General features: G+C 33.2%; 1 protein-coding gene across 2 annotated transcripts in view; it reads left to right on the forward strand.

Moving 5' to 3' along the window:
- The window catches only part of Snx13 (sorting nexin 13), a 125,705-nt gene that overhangs the window by 93,214 nt on the left and 20,373 nt on the right, over positions 1-12,118 (forward strand). The window contains exons 18-20 of one of the 2 annotated variants that reach the window (XM_069996143.1): positions 1,649-1,821; positions 6,252-6,359; positions 8,585-8,695. In XM_069996143.1, the coding sequence (XP_069852244.1) occupies positions 1,649-1,821; positions 6,252-6,359; positions 8,585-8,695 (392 nt within the window). The remainder of the gene's footprint in view (positions 1-1,648; positions 1,822-6,251; positions 6,360-8,584; positions 8,696-12,118) is intronic. The other variant, XM_069996144.1, reaches the window with a different exon arrangement.

Below are 12,118 nucleotides of genomic sequence, written 5' to 3' on the forward strand. Positions count from 1 at the left end.
ATAGGATGTGGAAAGCAAAAGTCCCAGGAGTAAATAGGAACTACATTAACGGAGCGTTAACAGAATCAGCATATGGGATAAATTGTGTTCTAAGAAACTAGAGATGAAAAATCTTAATATAATTTGTTTTTAAAATATTCATAAATAGAGCCAGGTATTGTGGCACAAGTCATAATCTCACTTATTTTGGGGGATTCAAGGCCACCCCAGGCAAGAACTTACTGTGACCCTCATCTCAACAGACAAGTTGAGCAAAATGAAACATGTCTGTAATATGAACTATGTAGGAGGTATGGGTAGGAAGATCACAGTACAAAATTTGAGACCCTGTAAAATAAAGTTAAAAAGTATGGGGAAGGGCTGAGAAGGTGGCTCAGTGGTAGAGCTCTTGCCTTGCATGCATGAGGCCCTGGGTTCGATTCCTTAGCACCACATAAGCAAAAAGAAAAAAGCCGGAAGTGGCTCTGTGGCTCAAGTGGTAGAGTGCTAGCCTTGAGCTGAAGAGCTGAGGGACAGCTCTCAGGCCCAGAGTTCAGACCCCACGACTGGACCCAAAAAAAAAAAAAAAAAGTATGGGGAATAGCTCAAATTATAATACTTAGCCAAGTTAAAACCCCAGTATAACACTTTTCAGAAAAAAATCATGAAGATAAAATATATATAAGAATAAATGATAGAAAAACAAACCAAATAAGACAGAATTCATATAAGTGATGGATAAGAAAATTATCTAGACACAGGTAAGAAGAAGACAGTAACTTTTAGAGACCTAAAACAGAGGACAAAATATGTGAGGTCAGACAGCTTAAAAACATGAATCAAGCCTTGTGCTGGTGACTCATACCTGCAATCCTAGCTACTCAGGAGGCCGATATCTGAGGATTGTGGTTCACAGCCAACCCAGGCAGGAAAGCCCATGAGATTCTCCAATTAACCACCAAAAAAACAGAAATGGAGCTGTGGCTCAAAGTTGGTAGCATACTAGTCTTAAGCAAAAGAGCTCAGGAACGGCGCCCAGGCCCTGAGTTCAGGCCTCACAACCAACCCGAAAAAAAGAAAAACAAAGATGAATCAAAGTTCATTTCTTTTATTTTAGACTAGTATAAAATAAGACTTAATGAGTTGCCGGACTTGTATGTGGCAAATCAGTAGGCAAGTGATTTTGTTGTTAAATCCCTAATTGTTGCAATTATCAGAGAAAAGCAGAATGTCCAGGAGAAAAATCTTATTTTATGGCTTTTACTTTTTAGTTGAACATATTTAAATTGAAACAGCTAACTAGAGAAGGCTAGTGAAAGGTTTGATTGTGTCTCTGTTGTTTCCTCAAACTTAAAAGTCCCAACTGCTGCACTCCCACTTCGTGCTGCAGTAATATTCCTAGTAATCCACAGTGGCTCTTGAGAAGAGAATACAAAGTACATAGACATCAGTTTGTGGTGGACACTACCATCTTAATGTTGATAGCTGTCTTCTATTATAGCAATCGGTTTTTAGAGCTGTGAATGTGAGTACAGAATCCAGGAGCCTATTCTTCATCCTTTTGTCTCAGTCTGTCATTTCACATTCTTCTTCATTTCATGTTGACCTTTTTTGTTTCTGTTCTTCATCTTCCTCCTTTCTGTGTCTTTGTTTGGATTTGAATGACTAGTATATGCTGACTATGACCCATATGCTGTGGCAGGCGTTTGTAATGATCATGGCAAGACATATGCATTGTATGCTATCACTGTACACCGGCGCACTTTGAACACTGAGGAGATGTGGAAAACTTACCGGCGATACAGCGACTTCCATGATTTCCACATGAGAATCACCGAACAGGTATGAAGGTTTTAAAAAAAATTTAGTTATTGCCAGGCACTGGTGGCTCATCATGCTTGTAATCCTAACTACTCAGGAGGCTAAGATCTGAGGATCCTGGTTCAAAGCCAGCCTGGGCATGAGACTCTTATCTCCAGTTAACCACCAGAAAACCAGAAGTGGCGCTGTGACACAAGTTGTAGAGCTCTAACGTTGAGCTGAAGGGCTCAGGACAACACGCAGGCCCAGAGTTCAAGCCCACTACTGACAAAAAAATAATAATTTTCATACTAAAGTACTCTTAAGAAATGTTCAGATCTTAACGTTAATGAGATAAAATAAGGTAATATTTTATATAGGCAGCATAAATATTTTGAGTTTGGGTAATTAGTAGATCTAGTGTTAAAAATTTGATCTATTAAAACAATGAAGAGAAAGTGTAAGAGAATGAGAGTCAGTAAAATCAGTCTTAACATGAGAACTAGTGACAAAATACCAGTGGTATATTTTGAAATTTTTAATGAAATATTTCTGATATATGCATATTTTTAATGTGTGTTTATATGCTTGCTTTGCCAGAGGTGTTTGGTTTGAAGTAGAGATGGGATTGCTATAGGGAATTTTAATGCTTTTGTATGGAAGCATAATTCAGAGCTATACTTGTGAATGGTATGTACCTCTTATTTCACACCATAACAGTGTAACTGTTAAATCTTAGTACCATTGCTGCACTTGCTATGAACTACATTCTAAAATAAACTTATTAATCAGATAACATTTTAAATTCTTAATGTATATAATTTTCTAATATGTAACAGTAACTTGTAGCACTTTTTTTTCCTGGAACAAGAGTTTGAACTCGGGGCCTCATACTTACTTGACTTTCTTGTACTTGACTTTCTTGTACAGCTGGTGTTCTACTTCTTGAGCTATGTCACCTGTCCTTTTTTTATTGGTTATTTTGGAGATGGAATCTCTCCGGAATTTTCTGCTAAGCTGGCATCAACTTGCCTTCCTCCAAAACTCATTCTCTTTCATAGCTGGTATTACAATCATTACCACTGGCATCTGACAAGTTTGTTTTTGGGGGGTGTGTGTGTGCTCGTGCACGTGTGCGCACCAGTACTGAGGCTTAAGCTCAGGGCCTTATGTTCTTGTTCCACTTTTTTCCTTGTAGCTAGAGCTCTACCTCTTGAACCACTTGAACGTCTACTTCTAACTTTTTGTTGGCTAATTAGAAGTAAGTGTCTTGAGAATTTATCTGCCCAGGCTGGCTCAGTTCTCAGCTAGGTCTTTTAAAGCTATCAAATACAAAGACACTGTTTTTCTTATTTTTTGATTGAATATTTTATTCAACTTAGAAAAAAATACCAGGTGAAGTTGAATAGATGATCTCTGAAGCTTACTTTCAACTCTTAAAAGTCTTCATTCCCTTAGATATACAAATTGTATTAAATCAATAAAAGTAATAAATATGATGCCTTATTGGATGGTAAAGTTCTGAGATGATATCAAACACTTCAGAAATAAAGTTTCAGTTAAGATAATGGAAAAATATAATCTGTACCATGATAATCTCATGAAAATATTGTGTCTGTAGAGCGACATCAACCATTAATAGCTCAAAATAAAGGCAGGTCATTTTTGACTAATAAGCCTCCATATGAACAATAATGGTTTGATTTATATTCATAAGGAAATTAATAATTTTGGACAGGGATGTTTATATGTTATAAAGTTTTTATGTTCACCTTGCTTTGTGAAGTAAAATAATTTTCTGACAAGCACTGAAGAAATAATTGCTTTTTTCCTATTTGAGAATTGTTTTTTTTTTTTTTTTTTTCTTTTTTTTTTTTTTTTTTTTTTTGATCGTGATTAAGTGATTACTTAATTTCCGGAAATTCACAGTATTGTGGAATAATGATGCTCATTTAAAGTCATTTAAAGCTTAGATATAGCTCATATATCTTCTCATTCAACTATTTTGACCAATTATATTCTCAAGGCTTTTTAAATTAAAATTAGTTTTACTTAATATTAAATAATGTGAATTTTATTTTAAATATTTATTTGCAAATAGTTGTAATTTTTATTCTAAGAATAACATTTTTATTTTAAATGTTCAAAGGGATGTACATACTATGTTCTATATAGACAAGTGTAAATGAAGAACTTAATGACTTGGTTTATAAGTCAGCACTTAGAGACATTTCCATTTTCAGTATCGCATCAAAACTTTTACAGTAGTATAGTTTTCCAAAAGGTTTAGTGCAGGTGAAATAAACGTGCTTGACTTAGTATTTCTGTTAAAGTCATAGTAGCTATGATTGATTACTGTTTAGATTGTTTCAGAACTTAAGAAATTAACAACTAAGCCTATAGATGAAAACTAGGTTTTTTCATATTATATGCATCTGTAAATAAAAATTGTTTGCCTTTGAGTCTGCCTAATCTGCATGTTTTTAACTTGAACAGTGTTACAGAAGATTTCTAATTCAGCAGTTGGAAACAGTGCAAACAACATCAAAAAAAGCAACTCCAAAGAGCCCATAAATGATTTTAAAACAGATTTCATTTTGTTTCACTTTGTGAGTGAAACAATGAACAATTTGCTTTTTCCTTGTTTAAATATATGAACAATCAATTATTTCCCCCAAAGAATTTAATCATGTAATTTTTATATTTCATGGGGTTATAAAATTAAAGGAAAACAATTAAATATTTAAATGTCTTATGCTTTTAAAAACAGCTTCAGCTGCCTCCCTTTTTTACTTGTTTCTTTATTGTTTTGGTTTTCCTGTGTATGTGACACTTTTGTTAAAAAATAATAATGAACACGACAGGCAAAGTCTTTGCCTGTAAGAGTATATATTCTGTAGATGCTGAATCTTTGTTTTATTGGGTATAATATTTTATGTATATATAAAATACTTGTGATTTAAGTAATAATGTTATATATAATGAAACAGTAAAAGTTTATATGATTGAATATTACAAATTTTGAATTTCAGACTAGCTCTTTAAAATTTTATATTAAGAATCTAAACCTCATATGCTTAAGGTAGACACACAGTCTTTGACTTTAGAATGTCTATGACTTATATGTAGTATTTGCATCCTTTGTAAACATTCACATTCCAACCTAATTTTTGTGAATCCTTAGATTTTTTTTGTAAATTTCTAATTTCTTTTAAATGCTTTAGAAACATATTCCCATAATTTTTTTCATTATTTTTATTTGAAAATTCTAAAAACAGAGGGGTTTCAGTTACATAAGGCAGGCAAGAGTTCATTTCCTTTTAGAGAAGGTCACTCCTTCCTTTGCTCGTATAATATTTTGATGAATTAATATAGAGTATAAAATTTCCTGATTCTTACTTTTAGCATAATAGTATTTTAGGAACCAACTTACATTTTTGTTTCAGATATATAAGAATAAAGAAAGATTGTCTTGAAAATCTTGACTGACTTTGTTATATTGTTCAGGGCTTTTTAAAAGATTTAGTTTCTAGAATTATTGTTTTAACGGATGCTGGCATATCAAAATGCCACAGAATATGTAGCTAACACACAAGAATTTACTTTCTTCCATTTCTAGAAGCTAGATGTTCAAGATTCAGGTGCTGCCAGAGTCAGTTTCTCCTGAGGCCTTACCCTTGGCTTGGACAGATGCACGCAGCACACATACACACACACACCATACAATGTACTTGCTTGCATTTTATTTCAAAGTAACCATCAGAATTTGAGGCAGATACTATACTGCTTGAAACTTTCTTCTCCCAGTCCAAGTATCAGTTTTCATTTAATAATTCTTCCAAATCTAACAGTTCAGAATTGAAAAGTAGGCCTAATGTCAGTATCTCTTGCTTTCACTCTCCTTATTAGGAATTGTTTTTCTTTATTGAAAGTGTTGCTGTTATTTGAAGAAAAAAATGTTTTTTTTCTTTCAAGTTTGTTTTACTTCAGTGTGCATCACATGGGAAAAGCAAGGAAAGTGTTAAAAGTTCCAGTCACTGCCTCTTGGCCGGGCACAGTCATAGCGAAATGGCTTTGCTCTTAAATTCTTAAGTAGAGTTAGCATGGTTAAAATCCTATGTTTGAGCTAAGCATGCAGATTACTGTTGTGGTGCCATTGGCACCAAGCAAATTTTTATATATTAATAACTTATAAGTCAAAAGATTAAGAAAAATGTTTCTTGTGACTTTTATCATGTAAATAGTAAATCTCATAATTATTATGGTTATATATGAAACCATATATGGCTAATATACATTTTCTTTATTTATATTTGTTACTCTTAATTTCTTGTAATTAATAAATATTAGAACAGTATTTTGGGTATATCTGGATAATATTTTCTGATTTTTGATATGTTGAGAAATTGTCATGAAGAATTGTATTTTTGTAAAATCATGGAAGAACTGTTGATTATATTATGTCTTTATAGTTTGAAAATCTGTCAAGTATATTGAAGCTTCCTGGTAAAAGGACTTTCAATAATATGGATAGAGATTTTTTGGAAAAAAGGAAAAAGGATCTAAATGCATATTTACAGGTAAGTCCATATTTATTATTTCTGGTAGATTTTGTTTGACATAACAGTGCAAAATTTTTTTTTCTGCTTATGTGGTGCTGAGGAATCAAACCCAGGGCCTCAAACATGCAAGGCAAGTGCTCTACCACGAGCCACCTTCCCAGCCCATTGTGCAAAATTTTTTATCAAATAATATTAGGGGATTAGAAGCTCAGTGATAGAACACATATGTTTCACATTCTTTTGGAACTTTTATTTTAAAAATAACCATAATTAAAAATAACATTTTTACCATATCAGGAGGAACATAGCCACTTTTGAGTAGTGTGCCAAATGTGACATGACATACAGTTTAGTCAGTTATTTATAAACATTATAATGTTTACTGATTAACTTAGAAATTTTCTAATCATGTAGTATAAGAGATTTTGCAGCTCCATGTTTAGATAAATCCACACATAACTTTTTACAAATTACAGTAAAATGCAGGTACTTTTTGATAGACTAAAAATTGAACATTCCTAATTCATTGTATAGTAGCATTTCATGTTATATCAAAGCCTAATAGATTTTCACTTACGTGTTTATTATAACCAATTAGTTGTACAAGGGGCTTTTATTTTGACCAAACATTCACAGAGTGTATGTTGATCACGTTTTCTCCCTCTATCGTTCTCCTGATCATGTTCCCTCATTCTTCCTTTTCACCTGCCTAAACCAGTTTTTAACAAGCTCACTTGAAAAACTAATAAATTTTTATTCCCACATAAATGTGTATTGTTGCCTGTCATAGACCAGAATAATTCTAAGGCTTCTAAAGCTACAGAATAATTCAAGAGAAGGATTTATCTGAAAACCTATTTTTAAAATATAGTAGTTTTCTCTTGAGGAATGTCTCATAAGTTGTTTAGTGCATAAGTTGTTAGAATTCCCAGAAATAACTTTCTTTTACACCTGCATATCCATATTGTAGATACAATATTAATAACATTTTACAATTTTTTAAATGAAGTAATAACTTACAGAGTTTTACTTGTATTAGTCAAGGCAGCAGCTAAGGTCTATAGTGTTCCATTATTTAGCTCTGTCTACTCTACAAAAAGTATGAACAGCTATAGATGCCAGCTACTATGGCTGATCTACTGCTTCTTTCATAAATAGTAGAGTGGAAGGGAAGACTCTGAACTATAAAACCTAAAGTAATTGCTACTACTTGCCTCTCTCAGAAAAAGTTTTCTGACCTCTACCTTAGAACTTACAAATATACTGAAAATAATACTGAACACTGCTTAGATAACTTGTGTTTATAATCATTATTAGAATTCCATATTCTTATTATGTACTAAAAAGGACCATAGAAATACATAAATCTCTGCTCTTACCCATCATTGTCCATTCTTGGCTTAGAGCTGAATGTCAGATATTTGGCTCTTGTTGAATAGTTTTTTTTAATATATATTTCAGTTTAATTGTAGTCTTCTAAGATTTTGAAGATGATGCTCCTTTTCCAAATCTGTTAAGTGTATCTTTTGAATGTGGCTGTACTGTATACTGTTTAGCTCATGAACTCATTGGTTGTATTGAAAGCAATTGTAAGCAATATTAAGTTCATTTGTAGTTTTAAAAGCAGTATCTCACTTAAAATTTCTTTGTAACGTCTGAAAAAATTTTCTTTGGATTCTTTTGTATACATTGTTTCATAAAATTCTATTTAATATTAACTATATTTTGTCTAACAGTTGTTTTTTGTGGTTTTTTTTTTGTTCTTGTTTTTTGTTGGTCATGGGGCTTGAACTCTGGGCCTGGGCGCTGTCCCTCAGCTCAGCTCTTCAGCTCAAGGCTAGTGCTCTACCACTTGAGCCACAGCACCACTTCCAGCTTTTTCTACTTATGTGGTGCTGAGGAATAGAACCCAGGGCCTCATGCATGCAAGGCAAGCACTGTACCACTGAGCCACCTTCCCAGTCCTGTATAACAGTTTTTTAATGTGGCTCTTTAGTTAATGTGTTATATCAGAAAGTAGAATAATAAATATATTTAGGCAACTTACACATATGTTCTGAAAATCAAAATACCATATGTAGAGAATATACATCAAACTCAGTATAACTATACAGTTGATAATTTCATTTTAACCTTGTAATTTTGTTTTTAAGTATAAGGTTAAAATTTTATTACATATTCTTAACTTTTTATAAAGTATAAGCAGTAGTTATCAGTTCAAAATGCCTTTTCCATCTTTTTAGTTGCTATTAACACCTGAAATGATGAAAGCATCCCCAGCTCTGGCTCACTATGTATACGATTTTCTTGAGAACAAAGCCTACAGTAAAGGAAAAGGGGACTTTGCTCGAAAGGTAAACAAATGGCTGCATTGATGTCTCTCTTTCTCTTGTGTTGTATTTATGGGTTTCATCATGACATTTCACAAATGCATATATTGCACTTGAATTAGATTAACTCCTTCTATTGTTCTGTTCCTCCATCCCTTCTGTCAGTGTGTTTTCTTATGTATGTTGATATTATTCACCTTTCCCCCATCTTTTCCACTCCACAATCCCTCAAACAGTCCTACAACAATACTGCAATAAAAATTATGTGCAGTAGTCTCTATTGTATGTTGATTTATACTCTTTTGGATATATGCCCAATACTGCTATCACTGATCATATGGTAGCTCTGTTGTTTTTGTTCTTGGTTTTAGTTTTTCACATAGTGGTTCCACTAATTTACGTTCCTGTGAATTGTCTTGAGGGCTCCTCCTCATATACTCAACCAACAATTGTTTGTGTTCTTCCTGATAGCCATTCTGATTGGAGTGACATGGACTTTAAGTGTAATTTTGATTTGCATTTTCTTCTTTCAACATGGACTTTCAGTGTAATTTTGATTTGCATTTTATCTTTTTGTATATTTACTAGCCATTTCTTCTCCTTTTGTTGTTGTTTGTGGCAGTACCAGGTCTTGAACTTGGGGCTCAGGGATTGCCACTTAGCTTTTTTTTCCAGTGGCACTATGCAACTTTAACTATTCCTCCACTTCCATTGTTTGGTGGTTAACTGTATATAAGTCTCATGGACTTTCCTTCGCTGGCTGGCAGGAGCACTGCAGTTTGAAAACTGAAATTCTCAAATCTCAGCCTCTGGGTAACTAGCCATCAGCACCCACCTTCTTTTGAAAATTGCTTTTCAATTCATTTGTTTACTTATGAATTGGGTAGTTGGTCGTTTTGGAATTGGGTTTTGAGTTCTTTTGTATTTTATTTTTTGAATTCCTTATATAACCCATTGTCAGATGTATAGTTTCCAAAGGTTTTTCTCCCATTCTATAGGCTACCTTTTCATTCTAGTGACTATTTGTGTTGCTGTGAAGAAGCCTTTTATTCTGATCCAATCTCATTTTTGTCAGCCCTTGCTTGGATTTACTTAGCTATTAAAATCCTATTCTGAAAGTTGTCAACTATTCTTAAAATTTCCAACATTTTATTTTATTTTATTTATTTTTGGTGTTGGTATTGGGCTTGAACTCAAGATTAGGGCCCTCTCACTGAGCTTTTTTGGTCAAGGATAGTATTGTAGTTCTCCCTGAGCTTTTGTGGTCAAGGATAGTATTGTACCACTTGAACCTCATTTCCGCTTCCACTATTTGCATAGTTAATTGGAGATAAGAGTTGCATGAGTTTTCCTGCCCAGGATGACTTTATACTGCGATCCTCAGATCTCAGCCTCCTGGGTAGCTAAACTTACAGGCAGAGTCAGATAAATTTTCTTTATTTAAATATATTTTTATTGTAAAGATACTGTAAAGATGGTTTACAGTTACATAAGTAAGATAATGAGTACATTTCCTCTTGAACATTGTTAGCCCTTCCTTTGTTTTTCTCTTACCATCAGGCAATTTTTTTTTAATGAAAAAAAAGATTATATTCGTCTGTGTTTTAAACCTCCTTTTTAGGGGGGATGGGCAGTCCTGGAGCTTGAACTCTTGGCCTGAGTGCTATCCATGAGCTTCTTTGACTCAAGGTTAGTACTGTACCACTTGAGTTACAGCACCACTTTCAGCTTTTTCTGTGTAGCAGATACAGGCAGACTTTCCTTCCCTGGCTGGCTTTGAACTGTGATCCTCAGATGTTAGCCTCCTGAGTGGCTAGAATTACAGGCTTATCTTTTGTACTTTATTTAGTATACCTCTTGCTGATTGGAATATCTGCTGAGTAGCTGCTAGTTGTAAACTCCTCCCTTTACATGTGAGTTGTGAGCTAACGGTAGGTTCAAAGGAAGGAAAACAAATGATCATTTATAATAGTACATTAAGAGAAATTTGCCTGAGATTACCAGCTTTTCATTATCTTGAGCAGGAAATGTTTGAGGCTGAAAAGAAATTCGTTTTCCTTTGAGTAAGATGAAATAGACTATGTTCTGAAAGGATTTATACCTTTTAAAGTAAATGTTAGTTATTTAAAATTCTTTAACATAAAAAAGGATAGGGTACTGTACTTAGAGTAATATGTCACTTAAATCCTTTAAATAACATAGGATATGAAACCTATACTTACAGTAAGGTGCTAAGTGAAAAATAAGAAATGATTGCTCAAATTGGGCTGGATGAATATAAGCTTTGAAGCTAGACAGCATTCAGTTCAAGTCATTGTTTAATATTTATTGGCTGTGAACTTGAGCATGTTACTTATTATTTTGGGACGTTAGTTTCCTCAAAGAATGTGGATATTACCCTTCATGTGAGAGCATTGTATGAGTTGAATGCAATATTCTGTGTTTAAAAGTACCTAGCACATAGCCTGTAAATAAATGTTCTTAATAATGTCAACAGCAGCAATAATTTGGCACTTCAAAATAGCACCAGTAATAGCAGCAGTTAGGTAGGTGGGTAAAGGATATGCAGGAACTACTAGTATTTTTTTCTACAACTTTTTAAAAGTCTGAAATTACTTTTAAAATAAAAATTAAAAAAGGAAAAGAATCCTACTCTTCTTCAAAGATTCCTCTTAACAAAAAAATTAAGTTACTGATAGACACTCAGTTAATAATTTGAGGTAGAAATTTGTATAGTTACTTTAGCGTATTGTATTTTTAAACTCTACCATTCCTACATTAAATACTTTGTTTAAATAGAAAATTCCAGGCCATAAACATATACATATGGTGAAATATGTTGGTTTATTTATTTATTTTTATTGGTTTATTTATGATTGAAGTGATTACATTTAAAATCCAGCCTGAAATAGCTTTATTAAGCAGAATGGTGGTAGCTCACTCCTGTAATCCTAGCTACTCAGGAGACTGAGATCGGAGGATTGCAGTACAAAGCCAGTGAGGGCATAAAAGTCGGTGAGACTCTTATTTCCAATAAACTATAATTAGGAAGAGCTGGAATTAGAGATGTGGCTCAAGTTATAGAGTACTAGCCTTGATCAAAAGAAGCTCAGGGACATTCAGGTCCTGAGTTCAAGCACCAATACTAGCACAAATAAATAAATAATAAACAAATAGTTTTATTATCAATAGCGATACATTCAAGTCTTCTGTCTCTTTTATGTTTTCCTTCTGTCTCAAGATTGCATTAATTTTACTAGTATGTAACTAATGGATTAAAAACAGGGTTTTTGAGATTAAAAAAAACATTATATATACATAGCATTTTAGCAACCAGAAGTAGTACATCTGTATGTCCAAATAATTACTAATAGTCCATAATTAGATTTTTTAAAGTTTTATTGTAAAGATACTGTACAGAGGGGTACAGTTACATGAGTAAGGCAA

Source organism: Dipodomys merriami, unplaced genomic scaffold, assembly GCF_024711535.1.
Source record: "Dipodomys merriami isolate MVZ:Mamm:240054 unplaced genomic scaffold, mDipMer1.0.p SCAF_5, whole genome shotgun sequence".
Taxonomy (NCBI): Eukaryota; Metazoa; Chordata; class Mammalia; order Rodentia; family Heteromyidae; genus Dipodomys; species Dipodomys merriami.